The sequence below is a fragment of the Artibeus jamaicensis genome, unplaced genomic scaffold (genome assembly GCF_021234435.1).
Source record: "Artibeus jamaicensis isolate MK-2021 breed Jamaican fruit bat unplaced genomic scaffold, CSHL_Jam_final contig_700, whole genome shotgun sequence".
Taxonomy (NCBI): Eukaryota; Metazoa; Chordata; class Mammalia; order Chiroptera; family Phyllostomidae; genus Artibeus; species Artibeus jamaicensis.
Genome location: NW_026521930.1, coordinates 7,283,708 through 7,302,655, shown reverse-complemented (window position 1 = coordinate 7,302,655; position 18,948 = coordinate 7,283,708). Strand labels below are relative to the sequence as shown.

Genomic DNA, 18,948 nt, shown 5'->3' with positions numbered 1-18,948 from the left:
TGGGTTATTTCTCAGTGGTTCCCTGGGGAATTACAGGTACTATATGTATTAAATATGAATTTATTCAATGATTTTTAACAACTATGAGAGGGAAGTGGTATCAATGGGTTTTTTCTGATGAGAGAACTGCAGTTGACTACCAGCTGATTTGAACTCAGGGCTCCCTAACTCAACATCCGTTTTCTCCGTACATAAATCACCAACTGGCTTTGAGCCTGCTACATCCACTCCCCCAAGCCTACTCTTTAGTCAGTTTTAAGAACACTTACAACCTAAATGAAAAATGTAAAAAACCCTGGGGAAACCCTGACGCTTTGATCTATGTCTAAGATTAATTTCTCACAGAAACACTTGGAGCCCAAGGCTTGGATACTGCTCACGTGTGATAAGAACTTAACTGAGAAGACACCAACTTACATGCAACAGTTGCTAACACAAGGGCCCACAAACCACCAATTTTTAAGAACAAATTCTGTTGCCTAAACGCTCGCCTGTCCTGAAATGTCTCTCAGGTAAGTTCCGGGACTGCTCCCACTCAGAGCAAATCATCCCTGCTGCTTATTCAGCTCTCAGTGCCAATCTCCTCTCTGTGCTGTGTGACGCTGGAGCTGACACTATGCAAAGCACATCTGTCCTTGGCCCTTTAGGCTCCGTGGACAGGGTTGCAGGAGAAAGACAGGAAGGCAGCAGAAGGGACTCCATCCTCCCTGTGGGCTGTTCGTCCCAGCAGTGCTGCCCCAACAACGGTCACCTGGCAGTATAACCGGCTCCAGGTTCCAGCTTGCACACTCCCAGACCAGCCTCACCATACACTCCCAGACGTGCCAGCAGCAGCCAGGCTATTTATTCCCTCTCCTCAAAGGACTGAGTCCCAGTCCCACGGGGCGCCAGCTGGAGTTCCTGTGGCCGCAGAGATGTGAGCTTGGCTGCCTGGGGTCCAGCCCTCTGATGCTCTAGGTCAGTCGTAGGGCAACAAGATAACCAAAGCCAGAGTTCACCAATGCCAAGATCAAATACAGTCCATTTAGTCTAAGAGTTACATGACTTGCCCTGACTGGTGTGGCTCAGTTGGTTGGAAGTCTTCTGCAAAGCAAACGGTCAACCTGTCGATGTGTCTCTCCCACGTCAATGTTTCTGTCCCTCTCTTTCTCCCTCCCTGCCCTTCTCTCTGAAGACAAATGAAATCTTAAGAAAAAGAAAGAAAAAGTTACACAACTCATGTGATGCGACTCTGCAGAGAGGGAGTCTAAAGAACACTTAAAAACCCTCCTGAGCTGCCACATGCCGCACAGAGTTCGGAGCTTGCTCACTGGAGGCAGAAACACTGCCCAGGCCTCCCCCCTAACAATGCACCCCCCCTCAGTGTTTATAAACGACTCAACAACCTAGATTAGACTGGCAACTGAGCATGGCCCGGGGAGGGATGCTGACAGAGAAAATCACTGATAAAGTAGGCAACATTTGTGGAAAAAATGCCATGAAAATCAGTTTAACACACTTCAGAGAAAAGAAAGATCAAACACTTCAGCCTGGAGCTTACATTTGCCATTTGTTCAGGACATAAATTCCTAAAGTTATATAAATTTCACGCTGTAATTTGTTATGATGAACCAAAACATTTTTATAATTTTGCTAGCAAAAAAAAATCCACTTCAGACTAGAGGACAGATAAAATCTGTCATCTGTAAACTGCCTTGTGGAGCTAACACAGAATTTAAAGTTTAAAGACTGTAAGGAGAGGGTAACCCTAAATTAGACCTAAAACCCTTAGCGACCAGAATCGCTAACTGCCAACTTAGGTTGAAAAAAAAAATCACTTAGAAAATTGAAGTCTTCTTGGAACCAGGCCAAAGCTCACTCAGGCAGCTCATCTCCCGAAGGGTTTGGTGCGAGTTGGGGGTATACACAGACGTGGCAGGCTCCGGTTGCCTACCCACAGCCCATTCTTCCCTTCCTTCCCCGCTTAGTAAGGGAAGGAACACTGGGCACTGAAGCCATCTGAAAGACTACATTTCTAGCCTCACTTGCAGAGGGGCCTGGTCAAGGCCTTATTAAAAGAAGTCATTGGGTGGGGCCCCTGGGAAAGCCTCTTTCGTCCAACCTCTCCCCTTTCTGATGTCTATAAATTCAGCACCCATCTTTTGACCACAAGGTGACTGTGGAGATGGAGAACATGCCTAAGGCTAGTAGAACACACAGGTAAAAGGATCCAAAATATTAATCAACATTCAAAGAATGAGGCGACGCTGACCATTTATCAAGGGAAAAACAATCAGAAAATGCCAACCTCACAATCACATCCGTGTTGGACTTTTAAAATAGGTATTATAACCATCCTCCATGAGGATCTTCAGATGGAAGGTGTTCTGAACTGAACTGTGTCCACTAAAAATTTTCAAACTCCTAACCCAAAATGTGACTTCAGAATTTTTCTAGGAAAGAAAACCCACTTCAGACTAGAGGATAGATAAAATCTGTCATCTGTAAACTGTCTTATTGAGCTAAAAGGAAATGTAAAGACTCTGAAGGTATCTGAATATAAGACCTATAAAAAGGTAATAAAAGTTAAGTAGAATCCTAAGGTTGGGACCTTAATCCAATAGGACTAGTGCCCTTACAAGAAGAAGAAACGACAAGAGGGAATACGCATGCCCCGCCTTCCCTGCGCAAGCACAGGAGAAAGGCCATGTGAGGACGGAAAGAGGAGACAGTACCTGTACGCCAGGAAGAAGGTCCTCACCAGAAAATGCACCTGCCAGCACCCTGATCTATGATTCCAGACTCCAGAACTGTGAGAAAATAAACTTCTGCTGTTTAAGCCAAACACTCGATAATGTTTTGTTATGGCAGATATAGCTGATTAATACAGAAGGTAATGATAGTAAGCAAAAGGAACCTGGAAATTCGAGAATGAAAGAAAAGCAAGAGAATTGGCAAATGTCTGGTTAAATACAATAGACTTTATCTATTGTATTTTTAAGATCCTTAAGTTCTTTAAAATAAGACGAATGAAAGCAAAAACTGAACATTATCCAATGAGGTTTTCAATGTACATAGATGTTAAACATATGACAACCTCAATAGAAAGAAGGGACAGTAAAAGGACCTGTATGTTGCTAAGGTTCCTACATTACGGTGTAAGTGAAGTGTGCAATATTAAGTATACATACTGCAATACCAGAGTAACCACGAAAAAAACCTCATATAATGAGACCCAGTCACTCAATAGACACATTGGAAAAGGAAACTAAATGTGTGTGCAACTAACATAGTCTCAAAGGAAGCGAAACTGATAGAACTGAAAAGAGACAGACAAACCCACAATTACACCTGGAGAGTTTACCTTTTTCGATAACTGACAAAACAAGCAGGATAAAGACAACATGCAAAATATAATCGACCAACCTGCCCTGACCTTTATGAAACACTTCCCACAACAGCAGTAGAATGCACTCTTTTCAAGTGCGCCAGGAACAATCACCAAGAGAACTAGTTAATAAAACAAACAAACCTTAACAAATTGAAAAGAACTGAAATCATACAAACTATGCTTGCAGGTAATACAAACTAGAAAACAATAACAAGATGTATGGAAAATCTCCAAATACTGGGAAATTAAACAAAGAAGAAATCAAGAGAAATTTAAATACTCTAAGCAATGAAAAGAAAAATAGAACATACTAAAATTTGGTGGATAAAGCTAAAGCACTGCTCAGATGGAAATTTATAGCATTAAATGTTTAAATATAAAAGAGATAAACCTACAGACTTGTTTGGCTCAAACCACAGATGTAATTCCAAAAGCATCCCAACTTTTTCTGAAGTTAAATAAAATTCTACATGTTAAGGCAACTACATAGTAGGAGCTCAGTAAATATATGAGGAATGAAAGAACAAATAAATAAATAAACATGGAGGCAAAACTCCATGTCAGATAACTACAAAGGACTGAAGCATAATCCTCAATAGCTTTTTCATCTCTATAAGGACATAAATAAGACCCCTGTCACTTGCTCTCTGAGGAAGTCAACAGCATGAATTTCTCTTGGCAGAAGCTAGAAAGCTATTGGAGCCTTGATTAACGGACTCTATTAATTGTATCAAAATATCATATGTCATAATGGCACTTCCTCTTTATTAAAGCCGAAAAGCCACTCAGGAAGAAAAGGGCAGCCATTTTTCTCACGCTCACCTACTTTTGTTTACAATCCAATCTAATGTCACCCGCAATCCCTGGCTGGTCTGTGGCCAGCTCCTCTCTGTGTTCTCATGACAGTGGGTTCACAAGTCATGACTCAATAACTTTAGGTTGCTTAAACTCACTTCAGGTTTCCTCATCTTCCTGTAAAAATAAGTTTCTACACCGGTGTCCCTTTTCACACTGACAAGCGCAAAGAAAAGAGTGAGAGAGAAAAGGGAAGAAAAGCAACACATACTGACTGATCACTTCCTGTCAGCAAAGGCACTTTACACACATTGGTTCATTTAATTTTCTTAACAACTTATCAGGTAGGTAAAACCATCCACAAAGCATAAATGAAGAAAAGGAGACAGAAGAAACTCGGGTCTTTCCACACCATGTCAAAACGGCAAATCTGAACAATGAGCCCAGTCCACAATTCCGTTCAGCTGGACATGCTGCAGACACTAATGCTGGGAGTCAGGTTCTCTAAAGCAGCAGTCTCCAACCTTTTGGCACCAGGGACCAGTTGCATGGAAGGCAATTTTCCCACAGACCAGGAGGAGGCAGGAGAGATGATTCCAGAGAGCAGGAGGGATGATTCTAGCACATTATATGCAAGCTCACCTCCTGCTGTGCAGCCCAATTCCTAACAGGCCCGGATCCACACTGGTCAGTGGCCCAGAGGCTGGGGACCTCTGCTCTAGAGTACCCACCAGCTCTGATCAAGAAGCTATTGAGCCTTCTTACTGAGCAAGGTACATACATGCACAGCTCCAGTTTCCGAGCTCCTAAGACCAAAAATAAATCCATGCACATTTGTGCTTCTAAATTTGTACCCTACCAATGTCTACCACATTGTTGTGATGAATGATGCAAAACCTTTAAACCACAAGGGACAGGAACTTAGTGCTGCCTCTGTGACTTAACCACACCTTCATTTCCTACTTAAGACACTAAGAAAACATTCTTGACTACTTCCTGCAAGATTGGTTGCTTCTGAAATTCTGGCTCAAACCACAAGTGATTCCAAAAGCACCCCAACTTCTTTCAGATATATTTTATCAGCTGAAAAACATTTGATCACATTTATAAGCTCTAGATAAAATGAATGTGGTAATTACCAGTATCAGCCACCTCTGTAAAACAGCACACTCTGATATAATGGGGTCTTTTATAACCCAGAACAGTGGCTGTCCAACTTTCAAAACTTTCATTTAAAACTTTCAAGAACACACTCATAAAAACGTATAGTGTAGAAGAGGAAAGATAAAATGTGTCAGTTAAAGTTCAGCTAATATTTTTGTGCAGCCCCAAGGACTGACCACCTTATACACAATCCTAGGGCAGTCTGCCACCCTGGACCACTGAGGGATGTCTGGCTTAAGACAAGCAGGCCTTCTGATGACAGTCCCTCTTTAACAGCATAAACAACAGACCAGCTTTGGAAGTTTGGGGTTTGGGTATTTTTATTCTTTAAAGGCATAAAAGTGTTATAAGTGTATTTTTTAAAAGTCATGAAAAATTAGAAAACCTCATTTTAGGGTGATAATCAAATGATCAATGAGAAAAACCCCTAGTGTTAAAAGTGGTCGGCCAGAACCACTGACAGCTGTAATACCACATGATATCAGATGACGGACACCTGGGCAGACAGGCCAACATCAGCAAGAAGGCTAAAAGCCTTTAGGCTGTCCGGGGGCCCTGTCGCTTAACTCCACAGTATTATGACAGTTGGGGGTCATCACTGTGACCATGTACTGAGTGTCTGGTACATGCTACGTGCTATGCCAGGTATTCTGTGTACATGATTTTATGGAAGCCTAATCATCCTCTAAGACAAGTATAGTTTGGTAACTTTGCAAGAGGAAATGTGGTCAGCATATAACCTGACCAAAAGTAACTCTATTACCATGAAGCAGAAAAAGAATTTAAACTTGCAACACTGGTCCTTCCAACAGTACAACAATCTATAGTGTGTATTTATTAATCTGCTAGTGTACATTTCTCGATGAGACCATATTTTCCACACATTTGTACAGTGCTTTAAAAAGCATCTAAAGTTTATTAATAAATTTCTCCAGTTTATTCTTCCAACGAGTCTGAGAGATATGAAAGAATATCTACCACATTTCAAATATAGCGAAATTAGGCACAGTCCCAGGACCAAAGGATGTGGCAGTTGGGCATCCAAGAAGGAGAATTTGGCAGAAGCACCTTTCCTTTGAAGAATCTCATTCAATAACACAATTACTTACAGTTGGCAAATTCACCAAAACCAGGATCTACTGTTGTGTAATAAGGTTTCTGATACATGAATATACTACGCCTGGCACCAGAGCAACTTGGAAGCTATTTTGCAATCACAAAAATAGTATCTGGGGGCCCTGGCTGGTGTAGCTCAATAGATTGAGCGCAGGACTGAGAACCACACGATCGCAGTTTGATTCCCAGTCAGGGCACATGCCTGGGTTGCAGGCCAGTTCCCAGCAGGGGCACACAAAAGGCAACCATACATTGATGTTTCTCTCCCTCTCTCCTTCCCCCCTTCCCCTCTAAAGATAAATAAATAAAATCTTTAAAAAAAAATAGTATCTGGGAACAAAAGTACAAATGTTTCAACTTGAAATACAAATATTCTGTTTATAATTTTAAAAGCTCATAAAACCTCAGCAATGGAAAGGGCTTTAGAGGTTCAACCCAACCTCTTCCCAGGTGGGGTTCTCCTCACCACCTCCTTCCGGCACATTTCCGGGGGAAAGGGGTGTTCGTGATCACCACCGACCACGGATGCCATGTACTGAGCCCATTAAAGTGCCAGGCATTCCAGATACATCAGCTTATTGTTTCATTCCTGACATGAAATAATGACCACGGTGTGCAGGAAACACACTTCCTGCCCGCAAGAAAGAAAAATGAGCTTAAGGAATGTGGGGGAAAAAAATATGTCCCCATTTTCTATTTTCAAAAAATGCAATGAAAAATGTGTGAAAGTAATCAGCTATTTCTGGATTGTGAAATTACAGATAAGTTATCCTCTTTATATTTTTCTATTCCTGGTTTCTAAAATAAATATGTTTTTTTTGTGGCAAGTATTATTACCTTGTTTAGGAAATTTTCAAACACAAAAGGAGTAAGAATATAATGAACCCTAAGTTCCTAACAACTAAATTCAATATTGATTATCGACAGATGGCCAACCCAGGTCCCCCTCTATTCCCAGTGGATTATTTTAAAGCAAATCCTAGATGTCATATCATTTTATACAATAAAATACTTCAGTAATGTCATTAAAAAGAAAATAACAAAGAGAATTATCACACCTAAAAAATTAAGAATACATATTACTTTTTTAATCAGAAAAAATGTTTTCAGAAAATGAGGTATTAAGAAGAAAGAAGAAAATATTCAATGGCATTACTACTGAAACAGCTTACATGGCTCAGTTTCACCAAAGAGTTCTGGCAGCATGGTTGACCATTTAGGCCATAAAAAACAAATGGCAAAAATGATATCAACATTTCTGGGGTTTACCTGTTGAGAACTGCTTCTTTGTCTCCCAGACGACTCTTAATTTTACTTGTCAGATAGTCCAAAAAGAGTGTCCAGATATCCAAACAAGAGAAGTAACCTTCATGAGTAGGCTATGGTACAAAAGAAATCCAGATAATGAAATTACTTAATGCAAATACTCCTTAGAAGCACATCTACCAGTTTACTATTACCAGAATGTTACATCATAAGCCTAGATTCCCTCAACTTCCTGGTAACCACACTGGTGTCTTTTAGTCAGTCTTCACAATTGGAACCTGGTGAACCTAACAAGACAAGGGTAGCGTGGGACACATCATTAGGGAGATACTTTGTGGGACAAACTGAGTTACAAACTAAGCCAAGCGAACACCTATCTTAAAATCTGAGACTGTGGTGAGGAAGACTCTTCCAGATCATCCAATTCATTTCTGTTTCATAGAGAAAGAAACTGAGAACCAGAGGCATGATTTATTCAACGTCAGGGGAAGGAGCAGGTCCCTTTACCCCATCAAATGCTCTTCCCACTACATACTATTACAAAACCGAACATAAGTTTCAATGGCTCTAAAGGTGCCGAGTTTACACACTTGAAGCTTAGGAAAGACCATTTGCAATCTTCCTATATAACAAATTGAAAATGAGCTTGTTAAGTCCGACTCTCAGGTATTATCTCATCTGCAAAAGTAGCAGTGTCCGGCAGGCTCACAGCAACCTCTCACCCGGCGTCGATAAGGGCAAAGTGAGAAGAGGAGAGCAAGTCTTCGTAGGAATCTAGTTCTGGACCATTTGCGTGACTGTACTGACTCTCTCAGGGGCTTTGAGCTCCTATTTCATTCAAAATGTAGGCATTTAACTATCCAATATCTAATCATTCTCATACATACTGAGTTTCAACTTGTGGTCCCCCAATCCCTTACATATGCACTCAAATACTGTCCACCTATGAGGACTCTGGTTTCACTTGTGATTGCTTGACTGAACCACAAAATTGGTAGCAGGATCAGGTGTGGGAAGAAATAATACCACCATACTGGATCAGCTTTCCTTCCATTTCTGATCCACAAGGAAATCCAGAAGTTTCCATGGGCATGTATGGAATTTGCTCAAGAAGTTAACTAATGCCGGGTGGTAGCACGCAGTGGGAGTTCTGTACCTGGACAAGCCTAAGGTGGAAAAGTGAACTTAAAAAACAGCAGATTCCAAGCTCACAACCCCAGTGGGTGGCCCTGGAACAAGATGACTGCAGTTCAACCAGGACCACTGACAGGGCCATCCTCAGAAAAGAAATAGACACTTCCTGTCTCCACTTCATACTTTACAAAACCCAGGATGTCCATGACATGACATAAAATAAGCAGGAAAAAGAACTGATAATAGAATGGAAAGGCAGATAAAGTACTTCTCAGATAAGATCAAATTCAAGGAGTTCACCATCACCAAGCCCTTATTATATGAGATGTTAAAGGGACTTATCTAAGAAAAAGAAGAAAAAAAAGATGAACAGTGAAAGGACATCAAACTCACACTTATTAACAACCACATCTAAAACAAAAGCAAACTAAGAGGACAGCTAGATCAGGAGCAGAACCACAGAAATGAAGATCACGTGGAGGGTTGGCAACAGGGGAGTGGGAGGAGAAGAAGAAGGGGGGAGAAAGTACAGAAAATAAGTAGCACAGACAGTAGATAGAAAATAGACAGGGGGGAGGGCAAGAATAGTATGGGAAATATAGAACTTGAGATGCATGGTCATAAACTGGAGGGGGGGAATGGTAGGGGAGAGGGTGTGCAGGGTGGAGGGGAATGTAGGGGGGAAATAGAACTGTAATGGCATAATCAATAAAATATATTTTAAAAAAAGAACTGATAAGCCATGTGGGGCTAAGACAGAGAGCTGGCGGGCAGGCACCTGACTTGCATAGCCAGGGATGCAGTCTCATCCTGGCTTTGGCTTGCTGAGCTTCCCTCAAGTCAGTCACCCAGTTCTTCCTTGGTTTGAAAACACTCACCAGAGCCCTCCAAAATAAATCCACGTTTTCTGGCTATGTCAAAGTACTTTATAATTACACATGCCTTGATTTGAAGATTTACTATGTGTCTCAAGGCCAGAAAAAAAAGGAGGCAGATAACCCTCTATAGAACCTGCAACGCTGCCATCCACATCCGCACACACAGGCCCCACTGAGAGACCTTGTTTTCTGCCCACAACCTGGCCTTTGACAGCTGCTGTGTGTACACATGGTTCAGGTCATAAAGATGACAGGCTAACTGCACTTTGAAAGCCATTCAACTTTTCAGAACTCTAACAGACCCATTTTAAAAATGTACTTGCAGTAAGATTTACTTATAGATCCAGGGATGATTAATCACTAAAAATCCTGATAAGTTTCTTACAAGAAACTGCCACCACTCTTATCTCCAAGTAGTGTGCAGTGGTTTAGTTGTCATTTGCATTGGCCTATATGATCTACACAATAGTCCTGGAAACTAGACATGTTATTTTTCTTCTTCCCATTTTACAGATAAAGAAGCCAAGGCTCAGCAGTTACCTGCCCAAGGTGACAAGGTAAGGAACAGAAAGACAAGTAGAATGTGGATCGTAAGACTCTGTGCCAGAGCCCTCCCCCCACCCCCATGCCACACCATCTCAGCGAGTTTTAGGAAGAAAGAACAAAATGAAAAATGCAAGACCAAGAAGGAACTGGTAATGTTACAGTAATGGAAGGAGCAGGAAGACAGTAATCATGTGCTTATACAGACACCCCAAGGCCTCAACAGGCAAGGAAAGTGACGGTGGAGGCAAACACCTGGTGACTACTAGTGATTGGTGGAAGACACTAAGGTAAAAGAAACAATGTAGGAAAAGAAAGAGGAGAGAGAAACTGGTAAACAAAAGATACCAATACCACTTTTATCTTATTACTATTCTTTTCAAAATGTTTACCAGTACTAAACTTTTTATGAAATTTAGAAACAAAACAAAAACATTGAGTACACCCATAATAACCCTCTAGACAAGAAACATATTTTCCCACTTTACCATATTTTGCCATGTATAATGCACTTCCGTGTTATGATGCACACCCATAGTTTTGTGAACATTAACACATGGATTATTATGCCATTACACCCATGTATATGCACATCCTTACTTTTCCTTCACAAATCTGGGCAACAAGTACAGATTATACACAGCAAAATATGGTAAACTATGATAAAGCAAGTTCTCACTATCGGTACACAAGAACTTAAAGCTTTCTCTAGAGAGCACTTAATTTCAAATTCTTAAATCTTATCCCAAAACACTCTCCTACTACCAGCTTCTGATCCTAGAGTGCGGCCTGCCATCTTTTCTCCACTCTGCCTCCCCGGCAAAGGGCTGCCTACCCTACAGTGAACTATACACAACAGCTTCCAGGTTCCTACCCTTCTGCCCTATGCGCAGAATCTGCCTCCGCCTGGACCAAAGGACACCATAGTCCAAGAGCCTGACCAGAAAGAAAGGTCCTTAGACAGGAGGCCAGGAGAGCAGAAGGGAGCTCGGCTGACAGAGACCGAAGGTAAAGGAGGAAGAAAGAAGCCTGTAGTTTGCTTCGTTACCGTAGCTACTTCTTTTCCCAGTATATAAATATAGTATATGTAAGTATATAAAACTACCACTTTCTGTTCAGTGGAAAACATTTAGTGGAAAACTAAACTAACATGTAAAACTCTAGTTTTTTAGAGGAAACAGCTACTAGAATCACTAGCAGGATTCTAGTGAAAGGATCATAACAGATGAACATTGGGAAAGACCCTAAAGATGCCCCCTACAGTCCCTCTCCCTTAGGTGAGGAACCTGAAGTCAAATGAAATTCAAGGAACTTTTCCCAGGACACAGACCTAACAGAAATAACCAGAGATCAACAAAAAAACTTCTGAGTCCAAATCAAAGTAGTCCTAAGCCAGGCACACTTTAACACATTTTTTTAGCTTTCTTCCATACCATATATACTAAAAGAACCTTTTTCTCATAGGAAGAAAAAAATGCAAGACATTTTCATTCCATTTTCCCCAAACAGACCCCTCCTTTCTGACATCAGCTCTGGCTCCTTTTCTCTCTTTTATGTCTGCTATACTTAACTTATCCGAAGTATCTATCAAATCCTCCTTCTTTCCTGTTCCCTTTAACTCTGTACCCATCTCAAAACTGTCCCACCGCTGATGCCTTCTCATCCCCAGCCTCACGCTCCCACACCTCACTCATCACCTCCTCCTGGTGCTCTGCGCTCGCTGCCCCTCTGTCAGACTCGGCCATCCTCCTCCACCTGTACCCTTCCCCGTCCCCAAGAAGGTTCACCCCTAACAGTAGGTGCTCTGACTTATGTGCCAAGTGCCCCTGGAGAAAGGCTGGCCCATGCACAACATCCTAGACTCCAAGTCCCCCATCACATACACACACCCCTCCCAGCCTAGACCCTTGCCTCTCCTCTAGCCTCATTAAGCTACAACATTAACGGTTTAAACAACCAGATAAGTCCCCTTACAAAGGCAAATGCCCTCACTGGCAACTTCATCCCTAGTATACACCAAAAGAAAGCTACATATGTACACCAAAAAATGTGTGCAAATATGTTCCCTACAGCGTGGTTCCTGGTCACCAAATCTGAAAGCAGCCAAAATCAGCAGATGGATGGATTTTCAGGTAACGACTTACTATAAAGCAATGAAAACCAACAAACTACTGCCAAGCAGCACAGATGAATTTCAAACATAACACTAAATGAAAAAAAAAAAAACCAGACAAAACAAATAAACCTTGTATGTTTCCACTAGAGAAGTTCTAAAACAGGAAAAACTAACCTGGGATATTAAAAGTCAGGATTGGGGTTACTTCTGGGGAAAAATAAGAGGGAGTAATTGGGAAGGGACAGGAGGGGACTTCTGGGGGGTGCTGGTAATGTGCCATTTCTTGACTTAAATGGTAGTTACATGGCTTGTTCATTTTGGAACGCATCAAGCTATATGTGTATGGTTTATGCACTTTTCTGTATATGTGTTGTATTTGTTATATTTCAATAAAAGGCTGATTTTAAAATACACAAATGAGCACAAGGGATAGGGTATGCATGAAATGTCTACAACTGGACGGTGGCAATGACTACGCAAGTGCATAAATTGACAGAACATCACCAAAATGTACAATTACAATGGGTGGATTTAGTAGTATATACACCGTACCTCAATAAAGCTGTTAAAATATATACAAATAAAAAAACACTGGGTCACTAAAATGTAAATTCATTACAGGGAAGGACTTGGAGGGTTATATGCCTAGCTCCTGAAAATTTGTTGGGGAGGTGGGAATTGGATCTACCAAAATGTAATTCTTGAGAGTTTCCCTCTTTATAATCTCCTTGTGGGACGTTTAAGTGACAGTTATAGAACTGAAGGCCCTAATTTCAGAGTATTTCTATATTTTGCTTCTCCAACATCATAGTTGTTAAGAGAGCAAAGACTGTATGGGTTCAAATCCTGGCTCCCTCGCTTACTGTATGATCCTGAGTAAGTTCTCTGTGCCTCAGTTTATTTATCTGTAAAATGGAGGTGATTATAATAATAAGACCTACCTCATAGGGTTGCTATGAAGGATAAATTGTTAATCTTCACATAGTAAGCATTATATAATGTTTGGGAAATAAAGTAGTTCTTTCTCCTGAAAATAACAAAGTAGACTTTGGAGGAAGGGATGGGCAGTTCCGGTGCATTACCTGATGAAATGTGTACTTAAACAAAAGTGTCAAAAACTCCACCACAGGAAACTGGGAATAGGACTCAATTCTTCGTAGGTGAACACTCACAAAGAGCCGCAGAAAGTCAGTAAACTTCTCGATGTAGCTAAGTATGACAAGAAGACAAAAGATGAAAATAAGACACACAGCCACCTTCATAGAAGAAAACTCAAACTCAGTCCAAATTTCTTTCAGTAGAGAACTATACAGATTTATATTTTCAGTTAAAAATATAAAGGCCTGTGACAATTACCTACAGGTCAGGCAACCTTTCATCCCATTACCACCTGAAACATAGCAGAAAAGCAACTTTAATCCTCAAACACCATCTACTAAAGCATCATAAACTAGTGCTCTTCTATTTTCTAATTCATTAGTGGTGTGGCGCAGTTAAAGTGGAAAGAAATGGTACTAAAAGTCAATGGGCAAATCACGTTTGCCATTTCAATGGAGCAGGTCTGGAAGGCTGGTTTTCTTTGCTAGGAGGCCAAAATATTAACATGAATGTGCTAAACACACACACACACACACACACACACATAAAACAAAGCAAAGCTATACAAAAGGCATGGCATCCAGGTAAGATATATTCAAGCCTGCCCCGTGTTTAATTAGCTCCTGGTGGTAATTAAACACAGCACATCCCAATCCACTCCAAAGTGATTTCAAAAATAAAGGAAGAAGGCTGTCAGAGCTGGAAAAGCCTTGGAACAATTAATCGGATGCTTCATTTTACAGAGAGGCCCAGAGACAAAGTGATCAGCCCAAGGCCACTCAGCCAGCTCATGGCAGAAGGGAACCACCATCCACTCCCAACTCAGTGCTGTCTTTTCACAGCACAGTGAATCCCCAATCATTTCACAGAAGAGTATGGGTCACCGCTGCAAGGATAAGAGACTTTGTTACTAAATACACTGCACATCATCACTCTCACATTTCAGACACTGTCATTTTAAGCCCCTAAATACCAAAAGGTGATTAGAAAATGAGATGGACATATCTCCATAAATCACATTTCAAAGACCAATTAAAAAAAAAATATATATATAGACATAATAGGCCCTAGCCAAAAATTAAATAATGGTTAAAACCAATTCCGAAGCTCGTAACTGCAAAAACAACCATTTTTAAGGCACAGACATATAAAATAATAAAGGAGGAGAGAAGACTATTATTCAGAGGAGCAAAATTAGACCATAAATAAAATGTCCCATGTTGTTCTTGGGACCTATCACCCTGCAGGTGGCCCAATGGTCAGACCTCCACACATATGTAAGCTTCTTTACAGCTAAAATAACAGTGATTTACATGATAAGGATCTTGGGGCCAAATACTTGAAAAACAGTAAGGCACTGAAGTCAACTGTTTTTAGAAATAGAAAATAAGACACTTCTCTCTGATGCCTTTAAATCACCAATACCAAATGAGCCAGGGACTCCTCATTCCTCACTCTGCTTATTACATTATGTTTTTATACGGATTTTCAAATTCGCCAATCCATTTACCCCTCTTTAAAAAGATGTGCTCAATTTCCTACCACCCATAAAAAAATAAAGAGAAGTCATGGGTAAAATATCACACAATCTCAATTTTATTTTAATCTCCAACTCAATTTTTTAAAGAATGCAAATAAAGCTGTGCAGTAGCTACAAATTTTATTTCACCTCATTTTCTTTCCCTTGCCCACCTTCTGGTACAGGTGCTCATGAGCAGTGGAGAGTTAGAAAAAAGGCAGTGGTGGGGAAGAGAAGCGGAGGCCCTGGGTGAGTGGCTCCTAAACAACTGAGGGCGGACTTAGCTGTTTAGAATTAGGGGTGGGGACCCAAGAGCTAGGAAGCAAGCGCACACTGCCATTATGTCACCTTTCCGCTTCCAGGCACCGCTCAGCTTTCACAGGGCAATAGGAAGCATAGAATTAAAATATAAAACCAAGAGCATAAAAGTTACACATAACAAAATCAGTGCAAAGATAATCGACAATGACATTTCTACACCACCCGAAGTGAGCCGTCACAAACACTATGCTACAAGTAAAAATCAAAACAGCTGACACTTGACCACTTGGTACAAGCCGGTAAGATTTTTATTTTAACATATGAAAATATAGCCTTTCTTAACCCAGGCTAGAAAAAATATAAAATTGTGTTTGAATACTGATGCCCTTGAATTTATATACAAAGCTATTACCAAATGATAAAAAACAAAACATACTACCACAGTGGATTATGAGTTTTTGTTATTGTACAGAGAAAATTTTACATAAAGCTTGCTTACAATGAAGCAAACCAAAACCATCTTATATACCATGTTTTTAACTTTAGAAAAACTTGTTAAAATTGCTAAATTTAAAAAGCACTAAAACCATCTTAACTTTAGGTACTTTATACTGTTATTTATTCTAAGGAAAAGGAAATGATTTAACTCTGTATAGCTTAATAGCAGAAAACGAGCCAAGGAAAACTGATCGGAATATTAACTTTGGCTGCTGGGCAATCTATACATATTTACTAATTTAACATAATTCGCTTGGAAGTGTCAGAAGAGTCGACGTGATGCTGTTAATCGAGGTTGCCGTCCCCCCTCTTGTTTCTGCCCTGCAGTAGCATCACATTAGTGGCAGCTGTGAGACAGATGAACGACATCATCTACAGGAGAAATAAATGAGACCGTGCCTCAGGGTAGGTACTGTGAGGGAGGCATCTTTCAGGGCACTTAAGAAAGAAAAGTCAGGTAATTTTAGACTCCATTCAAAAGGACAACACACACACACAGGTGTGTGCCACGTCAGCTCTCCTTTGTTTTCATGAACACTTGCCGTGTGTGAAGCTTACAGTAGCGTAACAGTCCTATACGCTCGCTGCCCGATGTTCACTTGGGAAAAGTCAAACAGTAAAAACTGACAAGCCACACCAAGAAAGGGTGATTGCCACTCCTGTACCTCCATGGACCTCCTCTCCTGTTCTTGGCTATGCATGAGCAGCAGTCTCAGTTCCTGCAAGACCTCAAACCTGCAGGCAAATAGTGAGGAGAAGGTGGGAGACAGGGTGCAGGGGAAGGGAGGACAGGAGATGGGTGGGGAAAAAAGACAACAAACCTACACAATTCATAATCACTTTTCAAACTCACCTCATTTCCCTTAACCACCCTAGCCCTTCCAGCTGAGCTTAAACTTATTAGTACACACTTACCTTTCTGTTTCTCAACCAGGAGCCCCAAATTTTGAAACCCAAGAGGATTACAGACACCATGCAGAACACTCTGATAGCTTAATCGAGGCCCTTTCTCAGGGCACAGCCAACTTCACACCTGTTTTTATTACCTCTCATCCAGTTCTTCTAGCCTGCTCTTCACCGTATGGGCATTGTTATCCTTGGTGATTTTCTGCAGGAGGTAGAAAGTCTGCTGGAACATACGCAGTAAATACTCCTCAAATTCCATAGGCACGCAGTTCTTGGACATGAGTTCATTGATGCAGGACATGGCCAGGACCCCAAGCCGGCCGCGTTCCTGACCCAACACACAGTTCTGGCTGTTGCCGTTAACTGATGCCATCTTTTTGGCCCGGATGTCACAGCCAAAGCGCGCAAAGTGGAAGATGGTGGTAAGAAGGGACGGGGTGATGCTGGCAGACAGAGGAATCCAACTGAAGAGATGGGCCAGGCACTCCAAGGCCAGAGAACAGATATACTCACTCTCCGCATCGAGGATGGGGATTGGCTGATTCAACAGTTTGGCTGAACTAGGACTCTGCAACAGGTTACTCAATAAGTCACCTGAAAATACAAAAGGCTTTTTTAAGATCTACACTATCAAATATCTTACAAACCAATTTAAATAATTCTCCTTCAAACAAACAAACAAACAAAAAGTAAACATTACTACAAAGCAACAGTTCTCAAAGTTTGGTCCAGGAACCCTTGAGGGGAGTCCCCAGGACCCTTAAAGGAATTCTCAAATTCAAAACTACCTTTAAAAGAATCCTATAAGTTATTCTGCTTTCTCACTTTTACTGTCTCACAAGTGTACAACGGAGCTTTACAGAGGCTATATTACTTGTGATACCCAACAAGCTCTCTTTCATTAAGTCACATAGTGGACTTCCAGTCAGGATGGCAGCACAGGTAAACACAGCTCACCTCGCACAACCACATCAAAGTCACAACTAACTTACAAAACCACCACCACTGAGAGCCATCAGAAATCAAGCTGAATGCTTTTAAATTGTGTACTACTTTTTATAACTTACACCTTTCATTTGCCCTTTTTTAAATCTCATTTATAAACATTCTTGAATATTTTTTTGATTCAGCCTCTTACAATTCTCAAAACCAATCTTAGTAATAGTTGAAGTTCAATCAGCATTTGTTAAATGAATATCTGGACAACTGTACTTCCAGTCAAGACAACGGTGTAGGCAGACATGGTTCCCTCTTCACACAACCACATTAAAACTACAACTAAAATATAAGAACAACCATCACTCAGAACCACCAGAAAGTGAGTTGAATGGAAGTCTGACAACTAGGAAATTAAAGAAACCAATCCACCTAGAGTGCTGGGAGGGCAGAGAAATGGAACGGGCTGGTAGCACACCCGCACGTGGTGGAGAAAAATGTGGAAGGAATATCTCAGGAGCGAGGATTCCCAGCCCCACATCAGGCTTCCACTGACAGGAAGATAAGTCCCCACAACTTCTGGCTGCCAACACCAGCAGGGACTCAGATGGTGAAAGAAACTTCTAGAGTCCCAAATTCCTCTTAAAGAACCCACACACAGACTCACCTACTCAGACTCATTCCCTCTCAACTCCAACACTGGGGTAGCAGCTTGAAAGGCACCAGTGCCATACACGGAAGACAAGAAGCATCTGGCATCAAAGTGAGAGTTGGGGAACAGCTTTCTCCCAGACAGGAAGGACACTGTCCCTTTTCTGAACCCTCCACCCACAGAGCCACAGGGCGACAGGCTAGTGCCATAGCTGAGCCTCCATCGACCTGGTTAACACTGTTTGCCTCACCCTAGAGATCCCCTGGGACTCCAGTCCTACCTAACTTAGGGCCCACCCAAGCTATTAAGAGACTTTTCCATGTGAACGACTCATCTTGGCTCATGCTTCACAACTTCCTAAATCCTCTCAAACAAGCAACAGTCTCCCTACCTTTTGCTTAGTGGCCCTAGGCATGGCACTAACAGCAGCTAGCCTAGGTTCATAGCTTGGCTTTACCTGAGAATCTCCAAGCAAAAGTATCAGCCGTCTCAGATTGCTTTAGAGCCCAGACAGAGTGACCCCAGGCAAAACACAGGTGGGGGCTGATGTTGGCCTATACCACACGGGAAACCACAAAAGCCTGCACACCTGGCGGACAGTGGCAGACCACGCTAGAGCACCACCACCCTGCCCTTACACAGATGACCCTCCACAGAGGGCAGAGGCTGGCGCTCAGTGGTCACAGCTGATCCCTG

The 18,948-nt window shown here is 41.6% G+C and overlaps 1 protein-coding gene across 2 annotated transcripts in view; it reads right to left on the bottom strand.

The window, feature by feature from the left end:
• The window catches only part of XPO6 (exportin 6), a 120,777-nt gene that overhangs the window by 39,027 nt on the left and 62,802 nt on the right, over nucleotides 1-18,948 (bottom strand). For both annotated transcript variants that reach the window (XM_053671478.1, XM_037140020.2), the window contains exons 7-9: nucleotides 16,805-17,258; nucleotides 13,465-13,591; nucleotides 7,715-7,824 (exon numbers count right to left, since the gene is read on the bottom strand). In XM_053671478.1, coding sequence (XP_053527453.1) covers nucleotides 7,715-7,824; nucleotides 13,465-13,591; nucleotides 16,805-17,258 — 691 coding nt within the window. The remainder of the gene's footprint in view (nucleotides 1-7,714; nucleotides 7,825-13,464; nucleotides 13,592-16,804; nucleotides 17,259-18,948) is intronic.